A 19,963-nucleotide genomic window follows, 5' to 3' on the forward strand; every position below is an offset into this window, starting at 1 on the left:
AAATAACAAGTTATTATTTGATACTATTTTCTAAACTAAAAATTTTAAAAATTAATAAAAAGCATATTTCAAATAAAATGTTTAAAATAAAACTTAAATAAAAAATGAAATAATACTAACATAGTTTTGTTTAGATATACTTTTTATTTTTATTTTTAAAAATAAAAAAAGTAATAAATTCTATATAAAAATAAAATAAAATTCTTCTCCAAAAAAAATGTAGATTCTTCTAATATATTTAAAAATAATTTTCAAAATTTTAAAATTTGAAATAGTAATTTATTTATACTTCAATTTTTTAAATAGTTTTTAAAATCATTATTTTTTCAATGTAAGTCAATAAAAATTCTTATATTTTATACAAATCATATTACTATTTTCTAATTTTAAAACAGAAAATATTTCAAATTCTTTATGTTTATACAAAAGAGAAAAGATAATAAATCTTAGAACACATATAATAAAAATTTATTAAATTTAAATTTAATTTTTTCTCAAAAAATTTGAATGAAAAATGTGAAAAAAAAAACTAAAAGAGAAAAGAAAAAGGAAAAAATAAAATCGATTTAAAGTCATTAAATCACATTTATATACTATTTTAACATTATTATAAGTTTTTATCTAAATTTAATTGTATTTAATTTTTTTTTTATATTTTCATATAGAATAAAATATGAGAAAATAAAATATTTATTTTTTTAAAATTTTCTTTTATATTTTCAAAATTTTAATTTCTTTTATTTTCAAATTTTTTATAAAGTCAAAATTTTAATTTCGTTAGGCGAATAATAACGAAAAAACTGACCTGATCTCTTTAAAATATTTATGGAAGAACCCAGCTTGTTTTGGACCGTGGATTTCGTGTCGAGACAAAGCAAAAAAAAAAATGGTTGAAAAATAAAAAAAAAATTGGGTTGAATGGCAGGGGGTGACAAACGGCTACCACATGTTCTTGCGAAGTGTCGGATGTGGGTAGAGAGAGAGAGAGAGAGAGAGAGGCATATTCCTAGCTGCCACTGGAGGAATCAAGAGGTGGGTGATTTCTGTCCTGAATCTTAGGAAACCTCTGATAAGAAGGTGAAATTATCGAACAAACTCAGAACCATTGCTAGCCACTAGCCATTGGCCAACCCCAAAAAGGGACTTGGCCTTTTGAGAAGTCTCCCGAGTGGTGTAGAGCATAAGAAGATTGGAGTAGAAGGATAAGCCCGGTGAGTCGTGGACATGTCTGGCGTTCTGCTTTGGGTGGTTTGTCCCAAGGAGAATGCCTCATTCTCCTCTCTGTTCAGCTTCATACCCAGAAATGGCATGCAGAGGAGATTCAAACCAGGTTCTAGACTCAAATTCTCAACTGGGTTTTCGGCTGTTAGAAATGCAGTTGCAAACCCATCAATATCTTCAGAGGAGAGGGTCTATGAAGTGGTGCTTAGGCAAGCAGCTCTGGTGAGGGAGCAGAAGAGAGATAGAGCTCTGGATTTGAAAAAGCCTGTTGAAACTGATGGTATGGTGAACTGGGATCTGTTGAATGGGGCTTATGATAGGTGCGGTGAGGTCTGTGCTGAGTACGCCAAGACCTTCTACTTGGGTACTTTCTCATTTTTGCCTCTGCTCTCTCCAGCCATAATACCCATATCAGTCACTGTTCTTGTGTACATGTTTTCACACTGAATAATTTCTTTTTTCAGATTGAGAGTCTGCATTTAGGATTGATATTTTTTGTCTCCAGATCTGCATATTCTTTTTATATTGAATATTGGCCATGTTCATTGAAGATTCTGTGTCTTTTTTTTTAATGGAACTTTTTATTGGTTGCTCTCCTCAGGAACCCTACTTATGACTCCAGAGCGGCGGAGAGCTGTATGGGCAATTTATGGTAAGCAAAGTTATGAGTCCAATGTTCTAGACTCAATTAGAGTTAGCCATGTTTGTGGCTTTCACATAATTTGAAATAGGAACTATTGTATTCATTTGGACATCCCTTGGAGATATGTTGTACACATTGTGTGTTTCATAATTTCATTTGCATCTGGGCGAGTTTACTGTTTCCCTTTTTCTTTCTTCTTTTCCAAACAAATTTGTGTTAAGATGAGGGGATTCAATTATTTCCATTCGGAAGATCGATAATTTCTACTTCTGTTTGATTAAGTTTATGTGCTGATATTGAACCAATTTGAGTGTCACAAATCCATTTGAAAACACAATGAACTGATTCAATTTTCATATAGCATATGAAGAGGGAAAGAGAGGTTTTAGTATGTGAAGATGTTTCCATTATCACTATAAATTTGATTTGATTTCAAATTCTCCCTTAATTTTATATAGCAAGATACTCTAGGAAATAAGAGCTGCAGCCTTTACTGGAATAGTCTCCAAAATCAAAAGCCCCTTGTGATTTTGGCTATTGATATAGAATATTCCAGGTAGTTGAGGTTTAGCTATGTTTCTCATCTTCTGTCTTCCACATATTACAGAGCCTTGAGATTGCCAGACAAATTTTCTTGGCAGTTGAATCATGCATTTTCTTCTGCAGTGTGGTGCAGAAGGACCGACGAGCTTGTGGATGGACCTAATGCTTCACACATGTCACCCAAGGCCCTTGACAGATGGGAACAAAGGTTAATTGACCTATTCGAAGGACACCCTTATGATATGTATGATGCTGCTCTATCGGATACTGTTGCAAAGTACCCTGTTGATGTACAGGTACATTTATATGGGCTCAAAACTGATTCACCCATCTTGCATTTTAGCTGCTAATCAACCTATGAACACGCACACATATGAACATTTGATGAGTAGGTAGTACATTGTGACAGAGCACATATTATGGGCCTTTCTGTATCATGAATATATAAACACTTCCACATGTTAATAATTTTCTTTTTATGCAGCCCTTCAAAGACATGATAGAAGGAATGAGATTGGACCTGAGAAAATCAAGATACAACAGCTTTGATGAGCTCTATCTGTACTGCTATTATGTTGCTGGAACAGTTGGGCTAATGAGTGTTCCAGTAATGGGGATTTCACCAGATTCAAAGGCCTCAACAGAGAGTGTTTACAATGCTGCATTAGCCCTTGGGATAGCCAATCAGCTCACTAACATACTCAGAGATGTCGGGGAGGAGTAAGTTTCTTATGATGCAGAAATCTCCACTGAACTAGGAAGAAAAATTCAATTCTTTGTCATGTTTTCTTTGCTCCAAGATAATCATTCGTAATTGGGGAAAAGTAGTAAGACCTCTAGAAATGAATTGAACGTAGAATTGAATCACACTCTTTAGTTTGGAATCTCTACTACAAGCATTTTCTTTGTCTCATGAGTTTTTGAGGATGAGTAATAATTGGGAACCATTACAATGGTAGATTTTGACTTCAAACCTGATAAGAAAACCAACATGGATGATTGATTTTCTGTCCTTTGTGTTCTAAAAGCCTGAATTCTTCGGTTTGGACTCATGTCTTTTGTTTAATTATATCAGTGCTAGGAGGGGAAGAATATATCTCCCACAGGATGAGCTTGAACGAGCAGGCCTGTCAGATGATGACATACTCCGTGGGAAAGTGACTGACAAGTGGAGGAGCTTCATGAAAGGACAAATAAAGCGAGCTAGGATGTTCTTCGATGAGGCTGAGAAGGGTGTTCGGGAGCTAAATTCAGCTAGTAGATGGCCAGTATGGGCATCCTTGATGCTATATCGACAAATTTTAGATGCTATTGAAGCCAATGACTACAACAATTTCACCAAGAGAGCATATGTGGGAAAATTGAAGAAATTGGTATCACTGCCTATAGCCTACGGCAGCGCACTTATGGGCCCTTCCAAGCTGACCCAGTTGGTGAGAAGATGATTTTCATATGTTCTTATGTTTCTGGCCTTTGAACTGCCTTGAACAAGTCCAAAATCTGTAAATTTCCCAGACATTTTACATAAAAGAAAATAGGAATTGATAGGGTTAAATTATCAGGTTGGAATCTGTATTCGTTCAGTCAATTTTATTGAAAAATGAAAATTTTCTTCAATTCAGATTCTGTGCTTTGATACTTGAGATCAACTTGTTTGAGGAAGTCCCAACTGAAACATGAACTTCTGTTAGGAAATGACTTCCCTTGAAACAAATGGAGTCCAATCCTGAGGAAGTGGTAGGCTAGGGGTACTGGGGGAGGTTTTAGAGGCATTCACAAAAGATACGAGTATGAGACTTGGAGGAGAGACTTTGGTGGTGTAGAGAATTTGTTTTAGGGTATAAATTTGCTGAAGCCAAGCACAAAAGATATGATTGCTGGGGTTTAGGCCCAAGGCTAAGCCTTAACAAACGGGCAAGACTGACCCCCGGCTTGCCATATGAGGAGCTGGGCGCAGATCTGGTTTAAATACTGGCCCATGGGCTGTCCTAGTGGGTGGAGAAATTTCCTTGGTGGTATCCGCCGAAGAAGCATGTAGCACGTCTGGTGTCTAGTTGTTTAGCACAAATGCCAGGGTGTGTGATAGAGACGCACGGTTTTGATTATTCCTGCCATTGGTTGAATGTCATGGGATTACCTGGCGCTGGTTGCCCCATGGAGAGTTGGAAGAGCTCAGCCATGAAAGGTCCTCAATAAATGAGCCTTTGACGGTAGCAGCTGGATAACTTTGTTTGACATTTTGCTTCCATGGCAAATGCTGCAAGCATTAGCTTCTTTTTCTGAAGTTGTGTTGTTGGATTAAGCACGAAACTAAGTGAAGATCCATGCACTAGTGGGATTTGGAATCCTGCTTTATCTTATTGTCATCTTCCTCTTCACTTTGTCTTATTGGTTGTGTTGCTTGCCCAAGTTAAAATGGAGGTATTGGGTTGTACATATACTTTTGGATTGACTGCTTTGTGGCTCTAAACCCGTTATTATAATTAAAGCTTAAGTTATTAGATAATGAATTAATAATAAAAAATAAAACTAATAGAACACCTTTTAAGGTTTTGCTTTACTAACACCCTGCTCACGATACGAATAAATAGGAATATAAAATGGATAGCGTTACAAATAATGAATTTTTTTTGGGTGCTTCATGGCATAATATGTCATTCTCAATTGTCTTAGCATGAATGAGGAGGTGTTTTGAGCCTAGCTTGCTAAGAATGTATTACATGCCTAGCTATTAGCATCAATCATATAAATGGAAGTTGCCTTCTCCCATTCAATCTCATGAGACAAGACATTTTATCTGTCGTAAAGATGGTTCATGCGGCCCATTTGAGCTAAATATCACTTTCCTTTCCTTAAAGCATGATTCTGACCCAATTGTTTTTCACCACCAACAATCTCATCAAAGACCCAAGACTTTCATTATCATGAAATATTTAGAGGTATTTTGGACTTACTTCGATAAATACAGGTAAAATTACTCCTTAAAATTAAAAATTTTAAAAAATATTCTTAGGCATCGTGTCTATCCAATTTGCAATCCTAGCTAGTTATTCAAAATGTATCGAAGTATTTAAGCCATTAGATGAGGGTGAAAATATATGATATTACAACGTAAATAAATGAGATCAAAATTCAAAAGAATGATAGATACCGGGACCAAATTGTAGAAAGTAAGAGAAAACAAGCTGAATATAAAACAATTTGACCAAATTGTATACCATGCTGGCACATTGTAATTGGTTCAATTTTTAGTGGGTATTGGTTTGACACGGGGATCCAATTTTAAAAGTTGTTTTAACAAATTTAAAGAATCGTAAATATAGAAACTTATACAAATAAATAAATAAAATTAATGAATTTTTTATTTATTTATGTAACATATTATTAAAAATATTGTCCAAAAAAAAAAAAAAAGATTGTATCTAAATACCAAGTAATTCTCTCTATAATGTAAAAGCTATTGACAAAAGCAATTCAAGATAAAGCCTGTCTTACCGTAATGGATACGTGTATATGTTTTTAAAATTTGATTTATCCGATGTGGTGTCAAGGCGACTGTGGAAAGAACACCAAGTTGTGCACTACTTCCCTCGCAAATAGAGGCTGAAGAATTTTCTTGCACTTAGGATTTCAAATCCCTTGAAAAAAACTTACCAAACCCCATCACTTCATGGATGAATCCAAAGTGGTAGCAAGTAGAATGGAGAAAAAGAAATTCAAGACTCCATGCATTATCACATGCAAACGACAAGCCTAAAAAATTCTCATATATCAGGATTTGGTGGATGACCCATACCTTTTTATACATCCAAGGTCTCTCCATGAAAACGACTCCCTACTTTTCCATGGAAAATAAACCCACTCCCTCTTTTTCCATTTTGCCATCAACATCAGCCAGCCCGCCCTCCACAATTCAATAATCAAACCCTTGTTTCATCACTCCCTAGACCAAGTGCCCAATTTGACTTAATCTCATCCCAAATTCCTCTCATAAGAGGGTAACATTTTCTTGGCTTGAAATGATATATATAGAAAATCAAACTTGATTGATCCCCTTTATGAAGGTGGATTTTTATCTTGGGTTCAAATGTTGTATAAAAATTATAAAATTTATAAAATTTTTAATTTTTTTTTATGAAAAATATTATCATTAGCATATGAAACGTATAAATTCATAGAAATGAGGTGTTTTGGAAAAACTATCCAAATTTCTTTCTCATTTGTTGAAAATGTTACACTTGGATTTTCCAATTTCAAAATATTTAAAAATGTTTGACTGATTCTTTTGTTTAAAATGGAGAGCATAATGCCCAACAAGTTATTGAAAAATTAATTTGATGGATTTCTCAAATGAATGAAAAATTTAAACTAAATTTTGCTATATCAGAATAGGTAATAACAAAACTTCAAGATTGGTGATTAATCATCGGTGACTCATAAGTTAAATATTTATAAATGTTATCATATTTATAAAATAAGAAAATAAAACAATAAATTATTGAGAAAATATACTTAGAATATAAATTAAGGTGATATTTATTCTTTGATTGAATAAAAAAAGTCAAAATATTAAACTTTTTCTTTTCACCTAAAAGAAATATGTTAATATCAACCAATATAATTAAAGTAAATTTGTTATTAATAGGTTCATAGTTTAGTTATATTAATTGATATCATAAATATGCTATTTTTAACTGAATGGGAAAATAAAAATTTAAACTTTTTTTATTTAGTCAAAAAACAAACATCTCCTAAGTCTATGATTTGAAAATCAAAATTTTCTAAGAATGTTACAAAATATGGACTTGGAGATAATTGTTAATTATCTTTTAATATAGACAATCTATCTACTAGTTTCCTTTTTTAAAAACAATTTGAAGTATAGCCTTCCATTTTGGATAGCTAGGAGATGTTATGAATTAGTCAAAGTGATAATGAATGATAATTATTCAATATTATAAAGGGTATTTAGAAATGTGTTACAACTTCCAACCATCTAGCTATTGGTATATGTTACTATAAGTGGCCAGATTTTTCAATTTTTTTATTTTTCTTTTGGGTTATGGTGTGAGAAGTTTTTTCTATTAAGGTGCGCAAGCATGACATGCTGATTGATTAATGGGGTTGGCTCATTGATGGCTTGACCCTAAAGGCTAATTGAGTTTTATAAACACCTTTTCATATCAATTTGAGTTCCGTGATACATATGACCAATGACCAAAGAATTAGCAATTCTTGATTGATTAGGATTACAAAAAGTATTTAGAAATATGGGTTTGATTCTTCACGTGTACTTATCTACTTTAATTTCCATAATCATACACGTAAAGTTAGAAAAAGAAGTAAAAAAAGGCTCCTCTTACAAGAACTTTGAGAAGTTAGTTCATTATTTACATTATTAAATTATGAAAGAGGCAAGACGTACGCGATAATGTCGGCTCATAAAGAATGATGATCTTGAAAATATATATATTGACAATGGATGTGATAAAATTGAAGTTTGATATTTTTTTTTTAATGAATATCAATTACTCTTCATATAAGACAATTAAAACATGATCCAAAGTTTTGAAATACAAGCCCTTAGAATTCAAGACTTTAAAGGGATAGAAAATTCAACATGAAGTTTTTCTCGTCCAAGCCCATAAATACTCGTTTGAAAAAAGGTTCATCTGATATACATTCATGCAAAACATGTACTTAGTAGAAGTCCAAAACAATAATGTGCGGCCCCCTTTTTCTTTGCCCATGCTTTTCCGCCTACAAATAAGGTAGTGGGGATGAGGCTTTAGACTCGGGCAAAAGCTCACGAGGATTTGACAAATGTGCTCAAAAGCCATTGAATGGTAGAAATCTGTAATATCAGAGGAAAAAGATTAGTGGTTACAAAATACTTTTGTCACGTTGTGAGCCACAATCTTTGCTTTAATTCTTTCTAAGAAAACATTCTCACGAGGCATTAAAAAAGGGGAAGCTTTTTCAGTATATAGAATTGTATTAGGAGTGATGGTGTGGTGTTGTGTCTTACACGACAATAGGAACACTCACCTTTACAAAGTTAGGCAGTATTGGAAATGAGGGTGAGCTGTTTTTGGCCTCTGCGGCATTTATTCTATTAGGAAAATGATGACAGGGTTGGTAGCTAGACAAAATCTTTTAGAATATAGAACAAAATGAAATAAAATTTATAGGGAAATATTATGTATGACATGTTTATTCTTTGTATTTTAAAGAATGAGATTGTGAAAAATAATTTCTATTCCCTCTACCAATCATTTGATTCAATTCCCATGAGTTTTCCAATATATTCTTCAGCTTCTACTTATATTTGGAGAGAACTACTGCCTAATACTTTGATCCAAATTGAGTTTAATCCCATGTTCTATTCACAAGCAACAAAATTCCTCATCACTCAACTAACAAAATTTCAACAGTGTTCTCCATCAAATTTGGCTTCCCCTTCATCTACAAGGATCCAATATATATATATATATATATATATATATATATATATATATATATATATATATAGATATAGATATAGGTATAGATATAGGTACATGTTACACCCTTCTTGTTGAAGGATCCAATGTATATGATGCTTATTTATTAAACCACTGATAGTCATTATCTATTCTCACATTTTGCAGAAATATAAATACTGAAAAATTAAAGAAATGGAAAATAAAAATGGAACAGACACAAATGTAATATAGAAAATATCATAGAAGATAAAAAAACTATGGGCCTAGGTAATCCTCCATCACAACTCCTTGCCATATACTTTTCCAAATCTTAATCAAATTGGGTTTTGTGGTCTATCTCTTGCCGAAGAAATTTCTTAGGAGCTGCTCCAAAGTCAAGTCTCAAACTTTTCTTGAAGTCTTTTCAAGGAATTCTTGGATTTCAATTGAAAAAATGATCAAATTAGAAAGCGTGAATGTTTTATCATTAAAAAATAGGTGAAAAAGACGTGCAAAACAAAATATTCTTAACTTAAATATATAAAACTCATTTTTTTTAAAAAAAATAAAAAAAATCAATCAATCTCAAAACCTTCCCCAATTTGATTTGTTGTTTACCTAAACAAATGGAGACTTTAAAGATTTTTAAAAAGAATAGAAAGGGTGTCACGTCCAAGACCAATTTCAAGGGTACGACAATCATTTCATACCTCAAATTTAAAAGCTAAAAGTGTAAATTAACTCAAACATTCATCTTGTAACTAAAAAGGGTGTCATCCCCCAAAACCCACTCCAAAGGCATGACCATCATTTCAAACCTTAAGTCTAAAAGTTAAAAATGTAAATTGACCTAAATATTTATCTTGTAATTGAATGTTTGGGTTTATTAACACTTTAAACTTTTGGATTTGAGGTATGAAACAACTGTCATGCCTTTGGAGTGGGTCTTGGGACATAACAAAGGAATTTATGAAGCCTATGGTTATTGATCAATTGATTAATCAAGAACTTGACAATTTTATAGATCCCTTAGATGCACTATAAACTACAATATGTCAACTAAAAATCAGTTGGGGATGATTGATTGACTTATTAATTAGGTCTTCTTAGTCCTCAAAGGCAACAAATCACCCCGCTTGTAGATCAATTAATCATCCTTTAGGATACTTAAATACAATTAGCCAATTCTCATTTGTTTGATGATGTTAAAGATTGGTTAATAAGTTTGCAATAAAATCCTTCTATGTTATTTAGAGACATAGTTATTATATGCAGTTTTCCAATTTCCATGTTGATGAAGTTTCCGTTGCAGAAAAGATCACTAACAAGTGACTTTTGGGCCAAAATTACCAACTATGCATGATAGATCAATAATATTGTATGCAAATGACAATATTTCATATATTTTTTAATAAGGTAAAAGAAATTTGAGCATAATATTTTGAAGTTAATCACATCAACTCAAATTTAATTCTAATAGGTAATTTGTTTCTACTTGTTCATTATTTTAGTATAATTTTACATTATTTCACTATTTGATGTCCTATTTTGTGTGCTTGATCATATAGACTTCAAGGTTATGTTAGACCACCTATAACATTGACTAATCTTGCTTTTCCACATGCGCGCTCTATAATATTGATGTGCACCGTATTAGGTTGGAAGTCAAGCTTGGCATGAGTGTCTAGTACTCTCTTAGTAGATGTTTGTATTGTGAATACTTGTTTATGATGGATACTAAGGAAGTGCGTCTATATATTTGAAAGAGGATACTCTTTGTGAAGGGTACTACTCATTCTCTCCATGCATGGAGGAGAGGAGAGTGTTTGCCCCTTAGGTTCATGGAGGTGAGTTTTTGTTAAACTCCCTCTCCCAAACAAGGGTAGCATCAATTTGAATGATCAACCATGCGTCTTGCATGATGAGTATGAGTTAGTAAAGGGATTATGAGTAGAAATTAATTAAGGCATCTCAATCGATCAATGAGATTCAAACTTGAACCACTATATAAAGGACTAAAGATTCATTTGTAAATTAAGAGGAGGCACAACAAGACAAAGATCACTCTAAGTTTATTCTCCCTAAGGTTCCCTCTTAAGTGTCCCTAGGTGCCCCCATCCTCACTTTGGGAATCCTCTTAGTTCATTGTACTTCCTTCTCAAACCCTTACACATATTTCACCATGTAATGGCACACCTCCTGTCTACAAAAAATGATGAAAGTCAATTGCAAACCATCTTATTGTGCTCAACCCTTTTTTCATCTATCACAAATTGAAACTAATTGTACTCATTTGACATACATCACCCATAATTTATCACATAATTATCTCTAATTATTTCAATGACACGTAAGGCTATTAAATGATGCATATACTAAGAAAAATTATGTAAGTTTTAATGACAATTTCATTGAATTTTTAATAAAATTTGCAACCAAATAAAGATCAATCATAAGAAGCAAGAAATTCATAAGCCTATTGGGAAGTTCAATTCCATAAATTGTGATATTTCATTGTTCAACCAATAATATATACATGTGGCCAAGAAGATTAGGAATAGAAAGAAGTGCCGCCGTCAAAGATACCATTTGCACTTGGATAAGAAGAAAAAAGTAGATAACACCAATAATGGCATCTACATCATGAGTTTAATTTACACTGCCATGACCAATTCATTTTAAGATTGTCATCTAGTGAAATATCAAATATTATCTTTGTCACTTTCACCAAAGAATGAAGAAACACCCCGCTTCATTTCATTCTTTCTTCCATCATTGGATGTTGGTTAATCATCTCATGCTCAAAATCATAGGCCACAATTGATAAAGGATTTAGAAAGGATAAGAAGAGAAAAAGGTTAGAAACCAGCATTCCCAATTATGTCTCTTTTGTATGTCTTCAATATTATTGGGCGTTTGATTTTTAGAAATTTTTTTAGAATTGTTGGTCTGGGTGGTGGTGGTACCAATAATTATTCATTCACATTCAATGACTTCCAAAATAAAAAAATAAAAAAATAAATTCTTTTTAGTCAATACTTTTGAAAGTTCAATGATCTTTCTAGGAATTATAGGGTTGAATTGCCCATGTACTTGTTTTTAAAATAAAAAAACTTATATTCTTAAACTTATGATTATCAAAGTGTGACGAGTTGATTCTAGCCATTAATAAATTCCATCAAGAACAATGATGCATTGGAATAAGCACCACAAGTAACAGAGCTTTCAAGAAATTCTAGGTTTTGGTTGCATTTTTTCTTTCATGTTGAAAAATGAAATATTGGGAGAGAGTGTAGTGTTGAACACGGCAGCCACAAGACGTATAGATGGGTCCAAAAGTAGGCACCGTCTTTTATTGACATGAAGTTGATGGGAAGGGTGGTGCCTTTTGCTTCTTTAAATCCACACCTTGACCTACTTGCCTTTGCTCTCTCTTTATCTCCAACTATTATTCGTATCCACAATATTGTAAATTAAACAATTTATGCACATGCATTTACTAGGTTTTTTTTTGGCACATGGGTTGTCTTAAAAACATGTAAATCTTAAACCCCCTAATCATTGTTTTCCTCATAAATCATCATAAGGAGAATGATGCTATCTTTTATCCTCTCCCCCGGCCGCTCCCCACCCCCTTTTTTTTTCTTTGATAAATCATTGAGTTCATGAGATTCCACTGAATTTGCATTTTAGAGAGTTTTTTTTTTTTTTTTTGACAAAATAATATAATTATTTTGTGTTTTTTCCGGGTTCATTCAATCAATCGATCATCCCTTAAGCTTGATTAGAGTGCTTAATTGGAAAAAATTGAAAAGAAGGAAGAAAGTCCTTGAAGTTGGAAAGAATGTTTCACATCTTTTTGGTGTTTTTTGTGGAAGGAATGTCCCAATGTGGCACAGTTAATCTTGAAAAGTTCCAGTCTAATGCCTTAAGTCTTCCTAATGAATTAAGAATCCAAAATTGACATTCGATCTGTCAATCTCACCCAAATTTTCTCCCCAAATCTTCATAATATTGTTCTTGAATTCTGACTGATTCTTGTATGAAGAATAATTGCCAATCCCCAAATATTTGATTAAGAATCCAGTATACAGCCAACCCCAAGTATTTGAGAATTATGTACTCTTTTAGAGTATTTTTACAATTCAGAGCTAAATAATATCAATACCAAGATCATCCCAATCAAGAGATACAGATGGCATATATACAACTAGAGGAACAATCCAATTTCTCTTTTCTTACCAGCCAATCTTACTACCCATTATTGCTCACACCATAACAAAGAAAAAATACAATATCCTACTACTGATCTCAATCATTTTTCAATTTCCTCAATCCACAAATAATTTGGCATTTAGTTCTTTATTTTGTCTATAAACAGGGCCTGGGTATGCATCCAAAATCAGTAATAATACCACTAATAATATAGCTATTCATTATGTTTTGGTGGTTAAAGGGATTTAGGTTAAGGAAAGTCCCAAAAAGAAATAATTAAATTTAGCTTGAAGGAAATGGCTATTCCCCAAATATTTCTCAAAGTAGGGTTTTGTTTTACTTGTATTGTAAGGTATTCCTGTATAAACATGTTTAAAACAAGCCCTTTATTTGCTCCCCAAAAGTCTAAGGTCTTAGACCAGTGCTTCATTTATTTTTCCCGGTGTTTGGTTGTAGTTCCATTTATATTCAAAGCTAGACCTACCCATATCATCTTTTATGAGCTACTCTATTTTTCATCAGCCGGAAATGAAGAATTCTCAGAGAACTGGAGTAAGGCAGTACAACAAATCGGAGTTCCCGCGTTTGCGGTGGACGCCTGAGCTCCACGATCACTTTGTTGAAGTTGTTGAACGTCTCGGTGGGAAATACAGTAAGCCTTTTTCCTTTTTGTGGTTGTTTGGATCGAAAAAGGTCACGGAAAAAACTGTATATTATACATGTTCTTTTGAAAGATTGTGCTTCTTTTGTGGTGCCTTAGATTTGCATGTTTGTAGCTTAAGAATTCTGCCGGAGAAAGATGATTGAATAGGGTTCTGCAGAAGAAGAAATATATGCAGAAATATGTAACCCATGAGCTGATCCACGTCCTTGTGGTCTTTGCAGGAGCGACGCCCAAGAGGATTCTGCAGATGATGAGTGTGAAGGGACTGAAGATATCTCATGTCAAAAGCCATCTTCAGGTAGTTTTTCTTCCATATTCCATGAAAGGAAAAAAATTAATATGTGAAACTTTTCAATTAGATATGTGGTGATTCCACAGAAGCTTAAGGTCATTTCATATGCTCATGATGGATGCATACTGTACTCTATACAGTACTCATTATACAGCAAGGATATCATACGGGAGGAGTTAGGGTTTCTATTTCTTTTACAACTTTGAGAATATAAATGGCAGGCAATCTAGCTTTAACGATAAATCTGGAAGTTTAGCATTTGATCCAGGCTCTCACTACCCTTTTTCTTTCTTCCAACTTCATTTTAAATATCAGTAATAGTAAAAAGCCAAAAACAGAAAAAGGAAAAGAGACCCACTTCCTTTTGAATGCTTTACAATAAAAACAGCAAAACAGACCACTTCCTAAACAAATAAAATATAAGCAGAAGGTAGAAGTCCCATCTGCTCCAAATCACTCTCTCTTGGCCTCTTTTCTCCTTCTCTCTCTAGCTCATTTATCCTCATTTTGTTTGGGAATAGGGCATTCATGTGTTTTCTTAGCCGTAGCTTGTTTGGACCTTAAGAGAGAATCGCTTTTCTCTAGTCTAGCTGTACATAACATTCTTAGGCATCTCACGCTCTCCACATTTTAAGGAATAAACAGTAAGCATGTTAGGTAAACTTTCTCAAAAGATGGTGCACAGAGAATTTAGAGACAATGCTGGGTCCTTTGCTATGTGGAAAGGTGGCTTAACTAATGGAGACAGGATCACCTAGTGATTAAGCCTTGAAATATGAGAGATCTTAGTTTCAATTAGATGATTCATTAATGGTGGGTTTAGTTTCCTTAATCAATTCCTATAATGCTACAAAAATGATTTTCTGTTCATCTATGCATTCCTGTTATTTATTTCACTTACCATATTCTGATAATTTTTTTACAAAGTCTAGTTCTAGTGAAGTTTACACTTTCATCCTGTTGATTATATTTCAAGCTTGAGGGTTGAACAAGGCCTAGCTTATTAATTGAAAAGCCTTAAATTATGGGGGTGTTAGAAATCCCAGCATGCAGGCAGTTGAAATTGCTCTATGAATTGTGTTTTACATCAATTAGATTTGAATACAGATCATGTGTGTCTTATAATACACTCTTTATTGTAATCATTAAATTGACAAAATTTGATGACCACAACAATTAAAACATCTTTCTATAGTAATGGAAAACTGGGCACACTCATTTCAACTTTGTCATGCCAAACACAAGGGAGTACCTGAATTTTTCTTGGTCTATCTGATGACATCAAAAGAAATTGCTTTCACCCTTTATTTCCAGAATTCCTTTGTAACAGCATGAAAATCTAATTCAAGATTCCAGCTACCTCTCAATGGAGTCTATTTGCATGTTATATAATATAGATCATAGTAAAATCCCCAATGTTAGATAGTACTTAAAGTGGACTTATTATTTCTCTTTCCTCTATTTGGGTTGGATTCTAAGCTAGTTAATTCCTGATAATCAGATGTACAGAAACATGAAAGGTTGCAGTAACATCAATATCCTCGTACCCATGAAGCATTTGTGTGAAGAGAGAGCAAATTTTAATGCTAATGGATTCTTCCCCATTAGCTCATCTCAGAGGTATGTTTTCATATTCTCAAGACCATCCTACATGGAAATAATTTATTGGCATTTAGCAGTGTCATGTGTAGAATATCCATTGCATTGATAATGCTTGGTGAACTGTTCCTCAGGTCTTTTCACATTTTCTAGCTCCATTGTAATCCACATGGGAGTACTATATAACAAATTTTCACACCCCCAAACATAAAACAAATAGATTAAACATAAATATTCTTGGTATCACTTTGTCATCATGTTGAAATGGAAAATAAAGTTGTCATATTTTGCTAGGAAACTCAGCTGTTCATAGCTTCATCAATGGCTTTAATTGTTATAGCTCAGGAGGTTTGCTTCTCACATGTCATGCTTAAATTTTTCAACGACTTATTTTAAGATCTGCCATGCTCTTTGGGCAGTGTCCTTCCGAAATAAATATTCTTGAACTCCATGCCATTCCAGGAAGTACCAACTATATGAACAGTCATGTTAAATATATCTAGATATCTATATCCTATGAGCACGCATGGAGCTACTGTTACTATAGATAATATTTTTTTCAAGGCATCAACTGGGGATCTGTAACTAAAAAATCATGAAGGGAAACCCTTCTTTTAAGCATTTCTGGTCAAAACCCTTAATTATCCATGAGCACTCAGGTGAACCTCCCATCTTGGAACCATGCATGATATGTTTCTTAGATGAAGAAGAAAATTCATCCTGTACAAGTTCATAGGGAAACTATTTCTGAAAGTGTAAGAAATTTAAAATGTGATTTAAATTAAGGGGCTTCTATATTCATCCATGCAAGCTTTGATCATGCATGAAATCATTTTGGCTTTTGCTAATTAGTTTGATGGTTCCGTTGTTAGATGAGCTAGCTAGCATCTAGTACATTAATTGATAACAAGTCAGGATAAGACATAAAATATTGTAGATAGCTGAGTACCATACAAGGAAACCGACCAATACATGGGATTATCTAGGAGAAATATTGTGAATCTTCTATGTCTTGAGCTTGTCATGGTCAAGTTAAAACCCATGTATGTCCCCAACTTCCCTCAAGTTGGGGTATACAGAGATTTTATTTAAACTTGTAGTGGTGAGAAATTGAGTTCTGAAGACTAATTAATAAGCATATATCTAAATTTAATTAAGTGCCCTTTTGAATAGGCCATTCCTTGTCTTCTTATTTATTTTTACTTATGTTCAATATTAGATGTTGGAACACAATATAGATGATATCCATGGAGTAAGAGTTCCAGACGGATCTGAAGCCTGAAACCAACCCATCAAGTCTCATTTTCGATATGCCAGCTAGAAGCATTGCAAGTCAAAACCTGTTTTGCCAGAAGGAGAAAAAACATATTACGTAAAGAACACGTGATAGTTTTCCTGATTTTCTGCATGGTTTTTCCATTCATATTATCTGAGCACATAATTACTTCTGGAAGAAAGCAACAAAGAAAAATCATGGAAACCATCAAGTAACCAACAGATCGAGTCAAGAAAAATATGCCTTTGCGTCCCACATCATTTCAAGTAAAGCATTGAAAGTGTGAAACTCTCAAAACTTAATAATTGATGGACGTCATAAACATGTTAAAATTCAAAGAGAATCAAAACCTTTCTTAATGGAAATCACTTCCTCACAAAAAAAAGGCAAAAAAAAAAAAAAGAAGCTTAATTTGACTTGACATTGGGAAGCCAACATCGTCTTAGAATGTAATTTTTTGAGAGATTAGAACTGATACGAAAGATTAGAAATCGCTTTCACCCAGATAAGAACATTGAATTAAGTATTTAAGAGTCTGTTTGATAGTGATTCTATAAAGTGTTTCTAACATCTCTAATATTTGAAAAATATAAATTTTTTAAGTGATATAAAAGTTAGAAATATTTCTTAGAATCATTGTCAAACACAATTTAAAAATTAGAAAAACTAAAATCATTTTATAAAATCACGGTCAAATATACTTTAAATCTCTATTTAAAAATAGATGTCAGCATGATTTCATGAAGAAATTTTGGTTGGTCATGCACCTTTTGTTATCAATATAAGTTATGTATTATATTATGTAAATTTCTTCTAAAATTTTTGCAGGCTAACAGCAAGGAATGAGTTAAGAGAATGGGAACTTGACAGGAGGGGCTTTGAACCCAACGTCTTTCATGAAGAAAGTGATGGCCTCCAAATAATGGAAGAAACTGGTGATTACGAGCAACAGGTAGTTTCTATGTTAATGTTATTTGTTAGTAGAAGTAACTCCATCCTGTGTGCCTGGCTAGCTATCTTTGAAAATAATTAGAATTTATTCATGTTGGTAATATATTTTTAAAAAAAACTTACAGGTTTTCTCAACCATAGTTGATATTTGTCATGACAGGTAATTGATGAGTTCAATAGTTTGTCCTTGGCTAGCTACCTGTTAAAAGAAAATTACTTTTTTATACATCACGTTCAATTTAGTTGCCATAATCTGATAAAAATAGTACAAATAAATTAAAAAATTAGGCCGGGACTAGGGCATTTTATGTATGTGTTCATGTGAATGAAAAGTGGAGTTTTGCTTGGTCGTATGTGTCTCGAAGATTGTAATAAAAAAATATATATGATAAGAGTCATTTAAAAGTTGAGATAATTCCAATGTTGTATCAATTGTTTTTAAAAGTAAATTAGCCATTGTGGAAATAAAACATTAAGAATGTGTGTGTTTTAAAGTTAGGTAAAATATTATTATGTTTGGTATCGAGAATATTTGAGGGAAAATACAAAGAAAAGAAAATAAAGAAGGAAAATAGAAAGAAAAAAAGAAGATTCAAAGTTAATAATTTATTTTTATATATCACTTAAAACTCATATAACTTATTTTAACTTCTCAATTTAAAAATTAAATAATTTAAAAATATATAAGTTTCTTATTTGATTTAATTACATTTAATTTTTTTATTTGAAAATGGTAAGGAATGTTATTTTTCTTATCATTTTCTCTCCTTCTTTAGCACTTTTTGGGAATAAAATATAACCAAAATATATAATTAAAAATTTTGTAGTATCTTTAACAAATAATTGATAATTATCTCATATGACATTGGCAGGACACGCAAACAAGCTTACTTAGTGGAACGTCGAAGGAAGAAGATGTTGGACCAAAAGAAATTTGTGAACTCTCCTTATCATTCGCGACCTCGCCATTGATGCGAAGCAAAAAAGACCAAGAGTCATGGCCTCTCAACAATATTGATCACACTCGCCATTCGAATGCAACAGCAAGGAAATTCATAAACATTCCCCATTTTCAATCGCTCAGAGAAAATCGCTTAAACCTAGACTTAACCATCTCTACGTGTTTCTCCCACTCAAATTAGAAATAGAATTTTGGCTTCTTATATTAGATTTGTGTTGATTGATATCCTTCAATTATGTTAATAAGAATTAATATGCATTTGTTAGTACTATAAGAATATGAGTACAAAACATATATCTACCCTAGACGTTAAAAATTATTAATTTTTTTTTTATTAGTTAAATGTTTTTAGATTATTTTCTTTTTTTAGTGAGGAGAATGCATCTTTAGTTAGATAACATCCAAGTTGCTGAGAAATTTTGAATAATTTTGTGAGGGAAGAATTCTTCATTAAACAAAATATATTGAATATGTACATGGAAATTTACATAATGATAAAAGAGTAATAATAGAATTCTTCATTTTACACTAATTTTTGTTAATAAACTTTTAGTATTAATTGGATCACTATTTAAGTTTTAAGTTGTTTTTAAAAATTACTAGACTTGTTAATGAATCTAATACATTAAGTCTTATTTAATTTGAAATTTATTTATTGTGTAAAAAAATTAGAAAATATGATTTTATGTATAAGAGAAATAACATAGTCATTGTAGATCAATTTTTATCCATAAATTTATGATATTAATTGAATCCCTATTTGAGTTTCAAGTTATTTTTAAAATTTATTAAACTTATTGAGTTTTAAATTATTTATAAAAATTAAGAAATTTTAATTTATAAAATATAGTTTGCTTTGAAATTTATTTGTTAATGAAAATTTTTTATTAAATTAAAGAAAATCCATAAAACACATATAAGTTAAAGGAATATTATATTTGAATATTTTTTGTATTAGTATTCAATCATGTAGAGAGAAAAAAAAATGATATTATATTCATTTTTTTTTTGTTTTTTATGATTTTATAATTCATCTATATTTTTATTTTCTTTTTATAAAATAACGAAAACAATTTTACTTGTTCTTTAAAAACTAATTTATATTTTAGTTAATTTTGATATATAAAATATAAT

General features: G+C 32.1%; 2 protein-coding genes across 2 annotated transcripts; both read left to right on the forward strand.

Moving 5' to 3' along the window:
• Window positions 1-857: 857 nt before the first annotated feature.
• LOC100252385 (phytoene synthase 2, chloroplastic) lies at window positions 858-4,028 on the forward strand. Its single transcript, XM_002283157.5, has 5 exons — window positions 858-1,585; window positions 1,823-1,873; window positions 2,531-2,703; window positions 2,892-3,127; window positions 3,483-4,028. The coding sequence occupies exons 1-5, from the start codon at window positions 1,225-1,227 to the stop codon at window positions 3,850-3,852; spliced, it is 1,191 nt and encodes a 396-aa protein (XP_002283193.1). The 5' UTR covers window positions 858-1,224; the 3' UTR covers window positions 3,853-4,028.
• Window positions 4,029-13,296: 9,268 nt separating this feature from the next.
• On the forward strand, window positions 13,297-19,148 carry LOC100855381 (myb family transcription factor MPH1). Its single transcript, XM_010658805.3, has 5 exons — window positions 13,297-13,738; window positions 13,972-14,048; window positions 15,544-15,662; window positions 17,746-17,869; window positions 18,741-19,148. Exons 1-5 carry the CDS (start codon window positions 13,585-13,587, stop codon window positions 19,008-19,010), a joined length of 744 nt encoding a protein of 247 aa, XP_010657107.1. The 5' UTR covers window positions 13,297-13,584; the 3' UTR covers window positions 19,011-19,148.
• The last annotated feature ends 815 nt before the right edge of the window (window positions 19,149-19,963 follow it).

The sequence above is a fragment of the Vitis vinifera genome, chromosome 12, assembly GCF_030704535.1.
Source record: "Vitis vinifera cultivar Pinot Noir 40024 chromosome 12, ASM3070453v1".
NCBI lineage: Eukaryota > Viridiplantae > Streptophyta > Magnoliopsida > Vitales > Vitaceae > Vitis > Vitis vinifera.